General features: G+C 46.6%; 1 protein-coding gene across 7 annotated transcripts in view; it reads right to left on the bottom strand.

Annotated features, from left to right (window-relative positions):
* Positions 1 to 19,130, bottom strand: part of LOC126248810 (palmitoyltransferase ZDHHC20-B-like) — a 344,143-nt gene that overhangs the window by 152,016 nt on the left and 172,997 nt on the right. For all 7 annotated transcript variants that reach the window (XM_049950220.1, XM_049950216.1, XM_049950217.1 and 4 more), the window contains one exon: positions 14,908 to 15,002. In XM_049950220.1, coding sequence (XP_049806177.1) covers positions 14,908 to 15,002 — 95 coding nt within the window. The remainder of the gene's footprint in view (positions 1 to 14,907; positions 15,003 to 19,130) is intronic.

Raw genomic sequence — 19,130 nt, 5'->3', positions numbered from 1 at the left:
AAGATGCAGAGCCTGTTAAATGAAGATTCCTACCGGAAGATCAGCGTTGATCCTACAAAGAAGGTGGAGAACAAGACGAGGTCGCTTCTCAAGGACGCAGATTTACCGGAGGGTGACGCTAAGAAATTGTAACCCCAAGGTCCGGTACCGCCTAGACTATATGGACTCCCGAAGATTCACAAAGAGGGGGTACCATTACGCCCCATTGTCAGCAACATCAGGGCACCTACATATCTGTTGGCCAAATACCTGACGGGAATATTAAGTCCTTATGTGGGTAAATGCCCTCATCACATCCGTAATTCCGTGGATTTTGTTAAACGCCTTGATAGCTTCAGGTTGTATGAGTCAGATATCATGGTGATTTTTGACGTCGTTTCCTTGTTTACGAGGGTACCCCTGCGTGAGTCACTAGAATTGATTAGTCAGAAGTTTGACGAGAAGACCACTGTACTTTTTAGGCATGTCTTGACTTCCACGTATTTTCTTTTCAATGGAGAATACTAGGAACAAACGGAGGGAGTCGCCATGGGTAGCCCACTCTCACCGGTGGTAGCGCATTTGTACATGGAGAACTTCGAGGAGGAAGCCCTGTCGTCATCCGAATGGAAACCTACTTGCTTTTTCCGTTACGTGGACGACACGTTCGTCATCTGGCCACATGGTATGGATAAACTCCTTGACTTCCTTACACATCTAAACTCCATACATCCCAACATCAAATTCACTATGGAGACTGAAACGGAGGGTAAATTACCTTTCCTTGACGTCTTGGTCAAGAGAAGGGCTGACGGCACCCTAGGTCATGGAGTGTGTCGGAAGGCAACGCACACGGATCTGTATTCGCACGCAGACAGTTCCCACCACCCTTCACAAAGGAATGGGGTACTTAAAACTCTAGTACATAGGGCGCGCACTATCTCTGACGCAGAGAGTCTACCCCAGGAATTGGAACATCTGAGAACTGTATTTCGAACGAGTGGCAGATTCAACGTGCTCTCCGCCCAACCACTACAGCACAACCTATGGAGATGGATGAAATTACGAGGGAGGAGGTAGGCACTGCGTTTATTCCATATACAGGCGCACTCTCGGGGAAAATCGACCGCATTTTGAAGAAACACCGGGTCGGAACTGTGTTTTGTCCTCCGAATAAAACTCGTGCACTGGTGGGGAGCGCCAAAGATGACCTCGGTTTGAGGAAGGCCGGCGTGTACCAGATTCCGTGTCAATGTGGCAAGTCGTATATTGGTCAGACGATGCGTACCGTCGAGGATCGATGCCGTGAACACCAGAGGCACACTCGACTGATGAATCCGAGCAAGTCGGCAGTCGCTGAACACTGTTTGTCGGAAAATCACGCTATGGAGTATGCACGCACGAGGATTCTGGTACAGACGTCGAGATACTGGGACAGCGTTGTTAGAGAGGCCATCGAAATTCGCACCAATGACGACCTCATAGCCGGCCAGTGTGGCCAAGCGGTTAAAGGCGCTACAGTCTGGAACCGCGTGGCCGCTACGGTCGCAGGTTCGAATCCTGCCTCGGGCATGGATGTGTGTGATGTCCTTAGGTTAGTTAGGTTTAAGTAGTTCTAAGTTCTAGGGGACTGATGACCTTAGAAGTTAAGTCCCATAGTGCTCAGAGCCATTTGAACCATTTTGAACGACCTCATAAACCGTGACTGTGGCTATAATCTTAGCGAGGCTTGGGAACCAGCGATTGGGTTAATCAAGAGTAAATCGAGCAAACGTATAGTTGTGACGACCACGGCGGACAGAGCCATCACTCCGACGTCATCTCAGACGCCGTCGCAATCTGTTCCACCGCGCGACCGTGGCGCGGGGCGCGGACGGCGGAGGGAGCGCGTCGCGGGCGGAGGGTATTTAAATCGGCCGCCGCCGCGACCGAACCCAGTCGCTCGGTGCCAGTTGCGTGCGGAGCTGCAGGAGCGCTTACGATACTACACCGAGCCATAGGGACCTGCTTGCGGGTTACGTCTCGAGGGTGCGTAAAGCTTTGAAACTTACGCATACCAAGGACGCAGGAGTGGCCAACTGAGATTTTGTTAAAACACAGTTTGGCGCTCAGTATCATCTGAGGGCAAAGCAACCTCAGGAAGTAATTAGAGTAGCATTGTCGTGCTTTTTGCCGCTGCGGAAATGTCTTGTGCAGGTGATGCCTTGAGGTCGAAGCGGTCTTCCGCTGTCGACAAAAGGCGCGTCTTCTTGTTGCCGCGGGCCGCGTCTCCGGCCGTTTCGAGCGCCCCAGCTGCCGCAGAGCTAGGCTCTGCCCCCCCCCCCTCCCCCTCCACCCCAAGGTTAGGGAAAATGTGGGCTAGGACCTGGGAGCAGGCCGCGGAACCGCAGAGAAGGTTTCCGCCGCCGCCGATCAGACCTCCGCGTCCACCAGGAAAATAGGGCCAGCAATGCAGCCCCACTTTCCGCTCCTGACATGGCGAGAAACACACCAAGTAACGCAGTCATACACAGTACGGCGACAACGAAATACATAGTCAGTACTTGCGATCCTGCCCCTCCTAACCTCGTCCTAAATCCGCTCCTGCTTGCCAACGCCACCGGCACACTTCCCGAGTACATTGCGTCCATGAAGAATGGCAAGCAGATGACCCGTCTGCCAACCAAAATCCTCCCCAAACCCACCCCCTCGTCTCAGTCCTCCACCCGCTCCAAATACCTTAAATCCCCCCCACTCAAGTCCACCACATCCAACCAGCGGCGTGTAAGGAAGGACAGGAAGGAGAAGCACTCCAAGGGGAAGAAGAAATCCACCACCCCAACCCCAACCACTTCCACACCCTCTGAGGAGCCAGCGCCCCCGACAGCATCTGTCGTCGCACTGGGAGGGGACCAGGAAATACCGGCACTGGAAGGGAACCGCGTAACTGGACAGGATTCGGATGGTTTCGTGCTGGCGAAGAAAACGTTTCGCCAGCCGAAGCTTCCGCCAGCCCGGGGAGTGGCACCCACCCCGAACAGATTTCAGGCAGTTGCTGATGAGCCAGAGACAACAGAAAACACAACACAAACACAGAACCAAGTCGCCCACCACCTCCCCCCCGATTGTCGCAGAGTTTCCTCAAAACTACGAGGAGCTCTTTGAGTTGCTCAAGACAGAAATCGGGGGAGGCAGTTTCCAGGCAAAACCCGCCGGTGGAGACAAAATTAAAGTCACAGTACACACACTCGAACACTACAACACAGTCAAAACACTATTCAACACATAAAACATACCTCACTACACGTTCCCCCCAACTAAAACAAGAAACAGAAACATAGTGATAAGAGACCTCCCAAGACGAGTGTCGCCCCAGGCAGTCAAAACAGATTTGACTGCCCAGGGGTACGTCGTCAAGGCGGTCCAGCAGATGGGCAACATCAACAGTAAGTGGCCACTATACCAGGCCACACTCCCGGACACCCCCCAGAACAAAAGGGAGATAAAAATGGTTTTGGCTGTGCCTGTCACCACTGAACCGCTGCGCCGTAAGAACAAGACGGTGCAGTGCTTCAGGTGTCAGGGCCTGAATCACATCGCCGCCTACTGCACCATGCCAGTAAGGTGCAGGAAGTGCGCCGAGGCCCACGACACAAGAACATGCACACTTCTACACACGGACCCACAAATAAGGTGCGCGCTGTGTGGCAAAAACCACACAGCGGGTTACCAAGGTTGTGAGGTCCACAAACGACACACACAACAGGCAAAGGCCGCCCCCCCCCACACACACACAAACAGAACACCATAAACCCACCCAGACATACAAGAAAACAAAACATGACAACACACACGGACAAGGCCTGGGTAAAACCAAGGCCGCACACACCGAGGGCGACTTATGCGGAAGTGGTTTCTCCTCCGAGGAACCATGAAAGTGTGGCCCAATCATCACAACACCAGACACTATCACGAGAACAACACCGGGAAACACATAGCAACAACGACCAGGTCCACCATGACGGAGGTAGCTCTAGGGAACCCCACACACACTCCCCCCCCCCCCCCCCCCATGGATCAGTTGTTAGGCGTAATGGTGCAGACCATGAACCTCGTCATGGAAATGATGAAGGAATTCAGGGAAGCCCAGAAGCAGAACACACAGATCCTCGTCGCCCTTCAGGCAACAGTCCAGCAGTCGCTCCCCTCTGCGACTTCCTCAGTAGTATCAAAACCCCATCATGAATAGACGACCGAATATCCAAGGCCTGACAATGTGCGTCTTTAACGCAGACGGCATTGTTAATCAAGAGGTCGAGTTCAGAGAACTCATGAAGGAGTTCTCCATCGACATATGCGTGATGGGGGAAACCCACCTAAAACTGGGAATAAAAGCGACAGTTCCCAACTACGTTAGCTACCGTAAAGACAGGCCAACCCAAGGCGGAGGAGTGGCCATATATGTAAAAAGAGGCATCCCCCACCACCAGGTATTCTTACCAGCTACCAACAAAATCGAAGCAGTGGCGGTGGAAGTAACCACTGCCACTGGACCCCTAACAATTGTTGCAGTCTACCGACCACCACATGACCAGATAGATGAGGGAGACATAGCTGCTCTAGGGCAAATTGAAGGCAAACTCATAATAGGGGGAGACTTCAATGCCAAACATCCTGATTAGAATTCTAGAGTAACCTCCAGAGCAGGCGCCAAACTGCAACAACTATCGCGCACCCACCACTTCGAAACATGGGGTCCAGTCGAGCCTACACATTTTCCAAAAAATGGAGGCAGGCCCGACGTGACAGATATAGCTCTCACTAGGAGGATCGCAGGGTTTGTGGCCGCAAGGACAATCAACAGAATGTCCTCCGACCACAACCCAGTGATTCTGGAGGTCGATGTGGGAGAATGGGTAGCACTCCCACGGTACCAGACGTCGTACAAACGTACAGACTGGGAGCGATACCAAGAAACTGTCGCCTCTGATATCGCTCGCGCTCCGCCACCTACTGCCGAAACAGTAGAACAAGCGCTACAAGACCTAACAGGCACCATCTTGCAGGCAGCGGAAGAAGCCACCCCTCCACAAAGGGATGGCCCACCGCCGAAAATACAGCTCCCGGAACACTTGCTAGCTCAAATTCGACATAAGAACAGAGTGGCAAAAGAGTGGAAGATCACCAGAAATCAGGCCACCAGGAGGCTGCTCAATCGTCTACAGAGAGAACTGAAGGTAGCGCTTAATGAGCACAGAAACCAGCAATGGCAAAACCGCCTCACAGCTCTCAAAGTAGACGATCATACACTATGGCAAGCGACCAAACAGTTTACAAAACGACGCGCTAGGATGCCGCCACTGCATGGCGAGCGGGGACTGGTCTACAGCCATGCTGGAAAGGCCAACGCCCTCGCCGACTCCTTCGAGAAGCAGTTCCAAGCGGAAGAACCCCAGGATGAAGAGCATGAACAGGTAGTCAGTCGTCAACTGACTGTCTTCCTCAATGCCGAGGAGGACCCAGAGGACGGACCCATACTTTTTGCCCCCGAGGACGTGGCAAGAGTAATCAGGTCCCTCCCTACAAAAAAGGCACCAGGGCATGACAGTGTCACTAATCAGTTAGTCAAAAATCTCCCACCCACAGCAATCACACACCTCGCGAACGTCCTCAACGAGATTACTCAATCCCGTGTTTTCCCAGCTTGCTGGAAACATGCGGAAGTGGTCGCGATACACAAACCAGGGAAAGACCCTCTATTCCCGCAGCACTACAGGCCGATTAGCCTCTTGCCAACTCTCAGCAAGATCTATGAGCGCCTCCTGCTAAGACCCATACAAGAACATATTACCAGAGAGCAAATTCTGCCGGATTTCCAATTTGGGTTCCGACAGAACCACTCTGCCCCTCAACAGGTCATGATAATGGTTGAAGCAGCTACAGAGGGCTTCAACCACAGAGGCTACTGCGGGATAGTGCTACTAGACGTAGCCAAAGCCTTTGATTCAGTATGGCATAGAGGGCTACTCTACAAGTTGTACACTCAAGGGTTTCCCGGGAGCATAGTTCAGCTGATCAAGAGCTATCTCACGAATAGGACTTTCTCCGTCAAAGTAGAAACTGCCACCTCCACCAGAAGGCGTATTCGTGCTGGGGTGCCACAGGGATCGGTCCTGGGGCCCGTATTGTAGTTTGTACACTGCGGACACTCCAACGGCCCCCCTGGTGCACACTGCACAGTACGCTGACGATACAGCCTTCTACACGAGAAACGCGAACAAGGACCTGGTCATCCGTAGGCTACAAAAGGTTTTAGATGACACAGAAACTTGGGCCCGTCGCTAGCGCATCACCATCAACTCTGAGAAAACGCAGGCAATGCTGATTACCCGCAGGCTCGGAAGGCGCGAACCTCCTCAACGTCCCCCCCTCCACCTTCACCTAAATGGAACCCAACTCCCCTGGCGCAGAACCGCCAAGTACCTTGGCGTAACCTTGGACTCTCGTCTTACGTGGAAACCCCACATAGACGAGGTCCACAGGAAGGCCTGCGCCAGAATGTCCATCCTATACCCTATCCTGAACACAACCAGCTCCCTTCCCTGCCCAGTAGCAGTAAATGTGTACCAGGCCCTGATCCGGCCAGTAATGGAGTATGCGTGCCCTGTCTGGGGATACGCGGCAAAGCAGCATCTGGACAAACTCCAGAGACTGCAGAACCGCGCCCTCAGAAGGGCACTGCACCTACCTCTTGGTTTCCCCACAGACGATTTGCACGCCGCAGCCGAAATCCCACTCCTGAGAGAGCGTTTCCACGATCTGGCAAGGGCCTTCTATGAGGGTTCTTCCAGATCCGGAAACGCACTCATCCACTCCCTAGGTCGGTATGACATGTCCCGCGATAAGCACAAGCGCCCTATGACGATCTTCGACGACTAAGTCGAAGAGAAAATCCTAACACCCAATCCATCATCCTGTTCCTTCCCATATAACACCAAATTTCTCGCCTACCTCAGGCAAGTACCAGACACACTCACAACAATCATCACAGACACCAAAAACTATAGAAAAATCACACTCACACGTTCACAGGGGAGTAAAAGCCGAAAGGCTACAGACTCCCCGTCACACTTCCCCAAAGAGGGGAAAGTAACGGATGAGAGCAGCAGCGACCGAACCCAGGCGCCACAACCTCTGTCACAAAGCACAAATGCCGCTCCTAACAACACACCAATACCCGCACAAGCGGCCGCTAACTCCACAACAGCACCTCAGGCTGCTACACCCAACACCAACACACCACCTGGGGGAATACTGGAAACACTATTCCCCCGACACACGACCGTTCAAATCCTTACCAAGGTGCTGACGGCCGTCACTACACTCATCACCCAGCTCATGAGCGCCGAACCCAGGCAATACTGGGATGTCATACACACTGCCATCACAACACTCTTTCACACTCTTATATGAATAATATGCCACACCCGGCCCATAAAGCAGACACGCATACACTATCACAGATCCTGTTCTGGAATGCAGACTCGATCCACAACAAAAGGGCAGAATTTGCCGCGTTCATGGAGCGCAAGGGAATCCTTGTCGTGCTACTGAGCGAGACTAAACTTAAACCGCACAAACAATTAAACTTTCCTGGCTATTGTGTCTATCGTACCGACCGACCGGGCGACGCCGTGGCAGGTGGAACTGCAATCGTCATACACAAAGACATTGAGCACACAAACATAGAGCTCCCTGAACTGGAAAAAATCGAGGCTACGGCCGTCAGAGTCAAGTTCAACGGAGCCTACACCACACTGATATCGGTATGCAACAGCCCTGTAGGCATCTCAACACGCGATATCAGCACATTACTCAACATCTCACCGCGAGTAATAGTCGCTGGAGATCTGAACGCAAAACACCCAGAATGGAATTCACGCATACGAAATCCCAACGGCAAAAAACTGTACGAACATTCGCTAGGCAGAAACTACATTATACTAGCGCCGACAGAACCGACGCACATTCCCTATCAGAGGGGACACAGGCCAGACGTGATAGACATGGCCCTCATCAAGGGCATTACAGCGACACTCAACGTTGCCGTTGAAAACGATCTGCCCTCAAACCACCAACCTGTAATACTATACATTGAGGAAACACTGCAGCACACGGAACAACGCAAGATGGTGGACTACGGGCGTGCAAATTGGACATTGTTCAAGCAAACGCTTGATAGCCACATCCCACCTATACACGAAATTAACGAAACAGGACAAATTGACGGCGCAGTAGAAACCCTCACTAACGCCGTCCGGGACGCAATGGCAGGCACCATACCTGATCGCACCTCACAACAACGCAGTGCGGCCCTGCCCCAGGAAATCCTGGGCCTAATCTCAATCAGGAATCGCCTCAGGAGACAATGGCAGCGCACCAGGCGTCCGTACTTCAAACGGCACATTAACAGACTACAGGGCATCATACACGATAAAATACAAACACATAGAACACAACAGTGGAATCAAAAACTCGAAGGGCTGGACACCGCACGACCTGGCGTGTGGCAACTAGCCCGACACTTCACCAGAGAGAAAATATACACCCGAACGCTTCAAGGGCCTGACGGACCTGTATACTCAGCGGAAGAGAAAGCAGAACTAATGGCTCGAACACTCGCAGCATCATTCACACCGAACCTTGTACCATCAGATCCAGTGTTCACACTTGCTACTGACCAAGAGGTTACACGCATTCTAGCCCAACCATCGCGCGACGACATTCGACATGCTAGCACAGCCGAAGTCTCCTGGGCTGTAATGCACTCCGCTGCTAGGAAAGCCCCTGGTCATGATGGCATTCAAAACCCTGTCCTCCAGGAGTTCACGGATAAAGCAACTGAATACCTAACACACATAATGAATGCCATACTAAAACACCAACACTTCCCCGCCTTTTGGAAGACGGCCAAGGTCCTGATGTTCAGGAAGCCGGGGAAAGACCACAGCCTCTCACAAAATTACCGACCCATCAGCCTTCTGAGCTCGCTTAATAAGATTGTTGAGAAGGTGATTCTCAAACGCATCACTAGGCACTGCATAACAAATGACATCCTCAGACCGGAGCAATTCGGCTTCAGGAATCACCACTCCACAACACAACAACTCCTATGGGTCGTTGAACATAAAACACATGGCTTCAACATAAACAAAGCTACAGGGGCAGTGTTCCTGGACATCGAAAATGCTTTCGACCGTCTATGGCACAACGGCCTCATCCGCAAACTCAGCGACGCGGGATTCCCCGACGGGCTGCTGCGTCTCACGAGGGAGCAGTAACTGCTGCGCAGAAGCAAACCCATTTCTGACGTTCTGCGCATGACGTCATTGAGGAACAGCTCTTGGCGCGCGCGAAGTGTACGTCTGAGCTTTGTGTTGTCGTGGTTCGTCCGTGTTGTGTTTCATGCGTGTTGTCGTTTCCGTTTGGTTATCTTTGTAGACATTTTTATGATCATCCATCGCCATTCGAGGTAAAGAGCCGGATAAGACTGTTGTTGTTGGGAGCAAACGGATCGTCTGTTGAGCCAGATGAAGAAGGAAGATTCGTGACTGCAATTGTTTTTGGCAATATCCTGCCTGATATGTCTGAGGAGTTGGCAATGGTTGAAGGAGAGAAGGAGATATAAGATTTAGATTTTGGAATAGGAAAATCCGATGTGCCTCCAATGTCACTGGCTTCTGATTGTAGCACTGAAGGATTTAAATATCTTGCTGGATATGTAGCTTATCGATGCAGACAGTATGACAGATCACTGGCCACACCCACTGGAGAGTTACTGACACTGCCTGAGGAGACATCGAGAGGATGGCTGGGCATGGTTTCTCGTGGGGGTTTGCTTGTGCCTTCAGAAACGTGGCTCGAAACAATTAGCAAATTTGAATTAATTTTTGCCCAGATCCATGGTCACGACAGTTTGTCCAGAGAAACTGGTGTCATCAAGAACCTGTGCGCTATACTTACCGAGCGATTCTCCACTATTCACCCAGAAATCATTAAGATTTACGCTAGGACGACAACATTTATCCGACTGCGTTGGCTGTCTGCAAAGGACAAGTCGAAGAAAGCAGTTGCCGCTCAGCAACGGAAAGCAAGGAAGTGGTATTTGTCATCGCTTTAGAATGTAAATAAACAATATTTGTGAAAGTTAAATAATATATAAACTTAGTGATAGAAGTGAAGGTCCTCTGACTGTGTTTGTTTCACAACTAGCAAGACTACACTGACAGTGCCAAGAATTGGCTTATTGTTTCCCACACTACATACCAACTTTGCTGAACGGCGGACTCTGTAAGTTAATTTACCACTATTTCCTGTAAATCGTATTTTGCAGCACTTTTTTTGATTCAATGCCCTTTTATATAAGTGAATTTTAACAACTAGGGCAAACATTATACATCCACCTTGATAAAAATATAAGCCAAAGGCTTGAAGTGTGAGAAAATTAAGAATGTGTGTGTGTGTGTGTGTGTGTGTGTGTGTGTGTGTGTGTGTGTCAGTTCAGGTAGGTAATTCAAATGCTTCCTACAAATAAGGCAATTGCATAATTTCTTGAGTGAAAACGACAGTGTTTTTGTAGACATGATGTAAACAGAATATAAATGAGCGTTACAGAGAGCTTGTCTATAAGTTGTCTATAAGTTAACACTTTTCCCAGAGCCAAAGTTAGAAAATTGAATGCTCATTTCGAACGTTTACTTCGTAGAGTACTGCAAAACAAACTGTACTTTGCACTTATTTTTGTATAGTTTGATCTATAGACGCTTGATTTTATTAAGGTCAGCACTCAGAAGTGTATGTTTAAAGCTGGACAAGCTACAGAATATAGCAGTAACTTTCTAGAAATAGCAGAATAACAATTTACCTTTTACTATTTCTGTAGAAACAAACACTTCACAAATACATCGCTTAAATGCGCGGGCTGTGTCTTGTAGCGCTGTTCCAGAGGCAGCGGCGGTTCCTTCGTGACGTCACAGCCTCAGCCAATGGCAGGACAGAACGCTTACTGGTCAACCTTATTTTTTTTACGGACCTTGGCTGCGTCTAATACACTCATACCTCACAGACGGGAGTTTCAACACTGACGTGCAGGGAAAACAATCAACACGACACGGTATACACGCGGGAGTACCCCAGGGAAGCATCCTAGGGCCCCTACTGTTGAACCTCTAAATAAACGATCTCCCAACCACACACAACACAATGATGGCAATCTACGCGGATGACACAGCCATCCTTGCGCAAGATTGGAAACCATCAAACATTACGTCACGCCTACAGACTGCACTCAGAGTGGCCGAGCCTTGGTTGGAGAAATGGCGTGTTAGAGTAAACGTCGACAAGTGCGAAGCCGTTCTGTTCACTAGAAGACCGAAGCAACTGCGCAAACACCACTACTGCAGACCAATAACTCTACATGCACGTCCAATACGTTTCCGCGAGAAAGTCAAATACATCGGTGTCTGGCTGGACCGGAAATTACTCTGGGGGGACCACATACAACACATGACCAACCGAGCTAACGCGAGGCTCAAACAGCTCTATCCTATGTTCAACAGGCGTAGCACACTGAACAGAAGGGTGTCGAGGTCCATGTACATGACACTTATCCGACCCCTGATGACGTACACAGCTCCTGTCTGGGGCTACGCTGCGCCTACGCGCCTGCGCCGTCTGCAGCTCATACAAAACAAAGTACTCAAAATCATAAGCAATGCTCCACGATACACACGCATCGCGGGCCTTCACCGGGAATACCGACTTGAGACTCTCACGGAGGTAATCCACAAACTCACCACAAGACTATACAGAAACTCCAGACATTCGCGGAACCCGTTTATTCTGAATCTGGGGAACTACGACCACAACCATAGATGGAAACATAAAAGACCAAAAGACATACTTGTAAGGACATAAATCTATGGCCAAGCATACGCAAACATAACGGCACAGGCGAGCCCCTGTTAATCAGACGCCATTACTGGATATCCAGCTGACATACACTGTCGAATAACTGGCACCACACAGGGAAGCCGTACCGTATACTGCATGCAAACAAGCTCCACACATCCCCCACACAGTGAGATGATCTATGGCCGATCTCCCACTACTGTATAACGATCTTGATTGTTCCAGGAATGTAGCAGCTGCAGCAACTGGGGCACATCGCCATCGCTTGTCACGGTAATGATGCATGATACCTATACTAACAAATCCAACCTTGCATGAGCTATCGCAGCTAGTAAGCCACTACTGCTCTTACTACCCATCCCACTGTCGCAGAGGTTTTTTCCCACGGCACGAGCCATGGCACTTTTTTCCCTCTGCTCTTCAAATCGCTACCCTCACTCGCGTTTCGTCCACTATCTATCACCTGATGGACCCTGTTAATGCGTAGCCTTACCCAGACGCACGGACAACATCACAGCCCAGCATCCTGTGATCCACTTACTAGACAACTAACATGTTTACGGAGGTGACAGTAGAACTTTTCGTTTGGTCACCACGTTGGTGCGGGCGTGGAGGGGCCCCATCTCTACCGAACCCAGTTCCCTCTGAGCAGCCATAGCGTACGGATCTCCGTGCCGGCACGTTCACAGGAGCTCAGTCCGTCAGTTCACCTGATGATGGCGACATGTATGATCGCCGAAATATTGTGCCCGTTGGACACTGTAGACCGGCAGTACACCCGTGGATATTTTGATTATCTCCAGTTTCAATTATAGTCTATTTGCACGAACAGTGTATATTAAAATTTGCTTTCTGGCTGCCTGTTTTATGAAAGTGAATGTCATTTTCAACCTGTCTCCTAAATATCTTTTGTTTCTACCCTCCCTACCCTAAGAATACTGCTGCTCTGTCACTTGTAACCACTGGTAGTGTGATACTGTACCACATATGATAGTGTGTGTGTGTGTGTGTGTGTGTGTGTGTGTGCGTGTGTGTGTGTGTGTGTGTGTGTGTGTGTGTGTCCCTTTTTCAGATATTTGCTAGTAGCCCAGAAAGTTTTCCCTTCATGAGGGTTCCTGAACTAACTGCTCAAAATGGTTTTTGGAGAAAGCATTTAGAACAATTCTGGACAAATTTTTATGCCTACTACTGACATTAAACATGTATTTTCATCAATGCATCAAAGATAGATTGAAGTCATTGCCAGGTACAATTATACATGAAATGAGACTCAAATGTCCTTGAACCCTCCAGTAACTGTATCGTCCAAGTTGGGAGGTCAGTAAAAGGAACAAATTATTAACTTATTCCTGTTGTTGAGTATAACCTCTATCCATACTAACAAACAGCAAGTATGTACTTCAGTTTCACTATAGGATAAACTACTGTTAACATCAATAAAAATGTCACCACCATCTTAATTTAATCTACCATTTCCGAACATAGTTCATTGATAAAAATGTTCACTGAATTTATCCTTTGCTTTAGCTCCCTTTCAGTAGCTATAATGATTTCTGCTTCAGTGCTTTCTACAAGGGCTGGGAGCCCAGGTCCTTTCCTGACAGACACAACAATTTACAAAGTAAAATTTGAAAACAAATTGAAAAAGTTTCTCCTTGACAATTTCTTCAATTCCACAGAAGAATTTCTATTACTGTAATGTGAAAAACAAGGTGAGTAGGCATTATTTACAAATCAGTTTGCAATGTGAATGTCAAATGACTTGTTCCAAATCATTATGATTCATCGTGCAAAATGATCCATATATCATGTAAATAACTAACTACCTACAACTATAATACAAATTATCTGTAGGTCTACACTTGTTCTTTGTTTGACCTTCTACAGCCCAGTGAAATCCACACAGCCTCTGCTTTCCATGTGGCCATCTCATGTGTGTAATGCACCCTTTATGTATTAAGGGAGTCCCAACACCTCTTCACCCTATAGAACCAGTCAAGAAATTTGCAGCCCACATGGCTGCAGAACTGGCTGAGCCTCTGATTCAGACCCTCCACCTAGCTCTGTACTAAAGGTCTGCAGTCAGTCCTCTCAACAAAGCTACAGGTGGTGAACTCCATCTACACCATGCAGTCAAGATTAGCTCTCTTTACCACAGCAAATACCTGCTGAAAACAAGAAAGAATCTCTTCCTATACCAAATGACATTAGTACCGCCGACATAAGAGATCACCTGCAGTTGGCTGTACTTCGTGTTCTTTATGGCATCCACGAGAACATACCGTATGAACTCAAATTGCCATCGTCTTTTAACGGGTCAGGCTTAAGTGGCACATCTCAGCCATCTCACTGACAGTATGCAAAGGATTACCCAAAAATGTTACAATGTAAGGGATGCAGCAACTCAGTATTGAATGTTAACCAGCAGCAGGTGATGATTTCACCGATGCACACTTTCAGATTGCCTTTATTTTCAGTTATTGTTATGCCTCTATTTAACAAAAAAGTTGTGCGCATTTAGTATATAAGGGTTATTTTGCCATTCCCGGCACTCCTTCATTCGCTACATCACAGGCATCACCAGAATCTCTGGCAGCATTACCTCACTACAATGCTTGCCACCCAATCACATTCCAATTATATATTATATAATGCGATCCTGTACCAGTTAAGATAATCAGTTGCTCTCGATGAACATGGGGGAGGTAAATGTAAGAAGCTTGAGCTTTTACTTTAATTTGGCATCACAAGAAGACCGAGACTATGTTATACAAGGATATCATTGCAGAAAACTTCACTCCTGAAGTGATATCAGAGTGTTAATATGAGGTCTTCTGACTTCTGGATACTGAGAACTGAAAACACAGGAGGCAAAGAAAGTTATGCACATAGTACTTACGAAAATTCAAACAGAAAACTGTGTATTTGTGGATTAATTAGCATTACATGAATCACTGAAGTAAACTTTAAAATACATACCTGACTTGGAACTTTGCCTATTTTTGTAAATATTGTCTGCCAGTACGCCCAGCAAAAAATGGCGAACAACAGATGGAACAGAAGTAGGTAAAACACTGAAAAAAGAGAAAGGAGAACCAATTAGTCTTAATGAAGTAAATTTTCAGTAATGAGATGTTTCTGATTAATAAAAAATAACAGTTTTAGAATAGCGGTAGTATCGCGTACACAAGGAATAAAAGAGCAGTGCTTTGGTGAACCTGTCATTTGTGTTCAGGTGACTCATGTGAAAAGGTTTTTGATGTCATTATGGCTGCAAGACGAGAATTAACAGACTCTGGACACGGAATGGTAATTTGAGCTGGACAGCATGGGACATTCCATTTCAGAAATCTTTAGGGAATTCAATATTCTGAGATCCACGGTGTCAAGAGTGTGCTCTCACCACAGACAACACAGTGGCTGATGGCCTTCACTTAATGACCGAGAGCAGTGAGTCCTAAAAGGTAAGCAACACTGTGTGACATAACCACAGAAATTGATGTGAGAAGTACAATGAACACATCCATTTGAACACTGCAGCGAAATTTGGTGTTAATGTGCTAATGGCCACAGACAACCAACACAAATGCCTTTGCTAACACTACAACATCACCTGCAGCACCTCTCCTGGGATCGTGGCCATATCATTTGAACCCTAAACAACTGGAAAATCGTGGCCTGGTCAGATGAGTCCCTATTTCATTTGGTAAGAGCTGATGGTAGGGTTCGAATGTGGTGAAGACCCTAGAAGCCACGGACTCAAGTTGTCAACAAGGCACTATGCAATCTGGTGGTGGCTCCATAATAGTGTGGCCTGTGTTTACATTGAATGTACTTGGTCATCTGGTCCAACTGAACCTATCATTGACTGGTAACACTTACGTTCAGCAACTTTGAGACAATTTGTAGCCATTCATGAACTTCACGTTCTCAAACAACGATGGAATTTTTTTTTATGGATGACAATGCACCATGTCACAATTGTTTGTGATTGGTTTGAAGAACATTCTAGACAATGCAAGCAAATTATTGAGCCACCCAGATTGCCCGACATGAATCCCATCGAACATTTATGGGGCGTAACTGAGAGGTCAGATCGTGCACAAAAAATCCACCAGCAACACTTTCGCAATTATGGATAGCTATGAAGGCAGAAGGGCTCAGTATTTCTACAGAGGACTTCCAACAGCTTGTCGAGTTAATGCCACATTGAACTGCTCCACTGGGTCCAGCAAAAGGAGATCCAACATGATATTAGCAGGTATCCTATGACCTTTTGTCACCTCAGTGTATTACAATGAGCTTAAATGGCTTTTAACAGCTTTTTAACAGAAATTGTGAACAGTGAAGAACAAATCAGTTTCTCAGTACCTCTGTAGCAATGTACTGGTGCTAAAACCAAAAACACAATGGAGACACTTTTGTACCCTACTCCAGTGTGTGATATACTGCTTAGTCCATTTCAACAGCATGGACAAGGTTACTAAGTACTCTCAAGATTAGGAACAAGGAGAGGTTCCCAGCGATGGGATCAACTTTTTGCAGCCATTTATACAGTAATGCAGACTAAAATCCCAGCTATAATGCCCTGCAGCTGCTCACCCTGGTGGGTCCTCATTTGTGAATTATTGATGAAAAAGAAGTCTGGAATTTCATGTGATGCTCTACAGCCTAAAAATAAAAATATTGTATAAAGTGTTTGTGTACCACAATAGTTCAACTACAGTCCTCACATGTAAAAGGTGCCGTGTTCAAGTCTCTTCAGGCGATTTAAAATTTTATATTTTAAATATTTATTGAAATGACTTTAATCATTATTTTTATTCAGCTACTTGATTTAAATATATTTTTTATTTCTGTTCCTTTGTCACATCATTTTACTCATCAAATCAACTTCTTTCATTTGCTCTCATTTTCTTCCTAATATTTTTTCCATTTGAAATGTTTCTTCGTGTTATTTTAATTACTTTTATGTACTGATGTCGATTTAATTTCTTCAATCAATGTTATTGTAGTCATTATTTCTATTTCTCATTTTGCTTGAGTTTCATTTCATTTATAATCCCTTCTTTCGTTTAAATCTTTATCTGCATTATTCTGTTCACAGTGCAATAAGAGGTTATGTTCTAAATGTTTGGATGCAAATTACCATAAAAATGTACATCTCGAAATGAAATAGTGATTAAATGTGACAAACAAAAATAAAAAAATACATTTAAACAAACTGATTGAATGAAATTAATGATCGAGGTCATTTTAATAAAGATTTAAAAATATAAGAATTCATAGCGGCTGATGAGTTTCGATCACACAACCTTTTGCATGTAAGGGCTGTACATTTAACAATTATGCTACAGAATTATTCCATATAATACCCCTATATTTGAAGCTGTAGAGCACCAAGCGAAATTCTGAAAAATGTTTTCCTTAAATACTCGCAAATGAGGGCTCACCAGGGTGAACGACTATGATGTGTGATAACTTGGTTGTAATCTTACTTCATTGTACAGATGTTTTCAAAAAGTAAATCCCACTGCTGGAGACCTCTCCTTGCAAGTACTTAGAATATGTGAATACATGCACAAGAGGCGTATACCTTCCTAATATATAGAAAAGGAACAAATGTCGTCATTCATATAACAAAGAACTTTAAATTGTGAAGATAGTGCTAAATAGCATGGCTCCAACCACAGTGGTGAGAGCATCAGCCAGCAGCAGCAGCAGCAGCAGCAGCAGCAGCAGAGTCAGTTTCCATTTCTATACAATGATTTGTTTAGTGGCTTTCTCATGTGTGGCTGTGAAGAAGTGAATATTATCCATGTATTTACCTGTGGCGGGGAGAGTTTTTTTTAACTTTTTTTGTAAGTGTTCCTAAATATTTCAAGCAGTAACTTGGGTGAGCTAAGTTTGTAGTGTACTGATAACCCTGTGCAAGCAGTAGTACCCATATTATACCTAGGAACTGCTGGGTTACTGTTACATTCCTTCTTGTAGAGGTGAACATAGTTTTATGACGGGGAGAGACTGCACCTGTTGCGTAGATATGGAGGGCAATTGGCTACAGCCCTGAAACAGTTGGAAGCTGTTTGGCCATGGTCGACAAGACTTCAGTCTGCTGCCCTGGGCTGTGGTGGCATTTGGACACCTGAGGTGGAAACTGTAGCACCTCTGATGCCTATAGTATCAGCAGGAATCCTGGATGTTGCAGCACCTATAGATTTGCTCATCCTAGCTGGTCAACATTCACTTATGTGTGAATGGTGAACAGTAGTGGGATAGTGAATCTCTTGGTACAAGTAAGTGAGTAATTGTCACACAGCTGGGTCATTTGCACTTTAAATATAGGTATGATGCTGAAAATACATTTGAGCCAGGAAGGTTTTCCCTGTCTGGTGGGACTGGAGCCAATCTTCCTGTAATGTGAAGACACTGGGAGCTTCAAAATAACACACATGATGGAGCACCTTAGGGGAATAGCAGGTAGTTCACGAAGAAAGACTAGTGTCTACTCTGTATCTCTTCAGAGATGTGGAGAGGGCACTGTTGGCAGCTATGGAGAATACTGGGTGCAGCCTGCTGCAAATAATGACACACATCTGCTTCAGTGCCACCTGCCACCTGCATTCTCAGGCTATCTTTAGTTCCTACAGTGGGATGGCTCCAATACTGAAGATAGTAAGCCTCACACACAGTAGATGCTAAACTATCTATTTGCTGCATTTTTCCCAGAACAGATTGGCGTCCTCTGTCTGAGTAGAAGGCTTAAATTAGAGGCACAATCGGTTATATTTGTCTTGTAAATAAAAAATGCCTTCTCCTGCTACACTGTGTTTTATTTTCCCAGACACGTTAGGCGTTATCTCACTTTAAGGCCTCATTGGTAGGATTTACAATGATACAGCTATGATACACTTTTGTTTTGCTATGTATTATTTGTAGATCCTACAACAATTCACTTCTTGCTCTTTGTGTAAATAAGCGATTACTTACAGTTCTCCCCATTTTTAGTTGACACCGGTGTTTCCTCTCATCTGGTCACATGGAGGTCACACTATCGCTTTATTTATGAAACATAAGAATGTTTTTGTGTTTTGAACATTTGTCTTCCCACTTTTCATTTTGTTTGCACTTGTTGTTGTGATGCACTATCAGTCTTCTGCCACTAATATAGACATAACACTACTATAGGCATTACTACTTAA

This window comes from Schistocerca nitens, chromosome 3 (genome assembly GCF_023898315.1).
Source record: "Schistocerca nitens isolate TAMUIC-IGC-003100 chromosome 3, iqSchNite1.1, whole genome shotgun sequence".
NCBI classification, from domain to species: Eukaryota; Metazoa; Arthropoda; class Insecta; order Orthoptera; family Acrididae; genus Schistocerca; species Schistocerca nitens.
The sequence above is the reverse complement of the archived record's forward strand: the minus strand, read 5'-3'. Positions and strand labels throughout refer to the sequence as shown.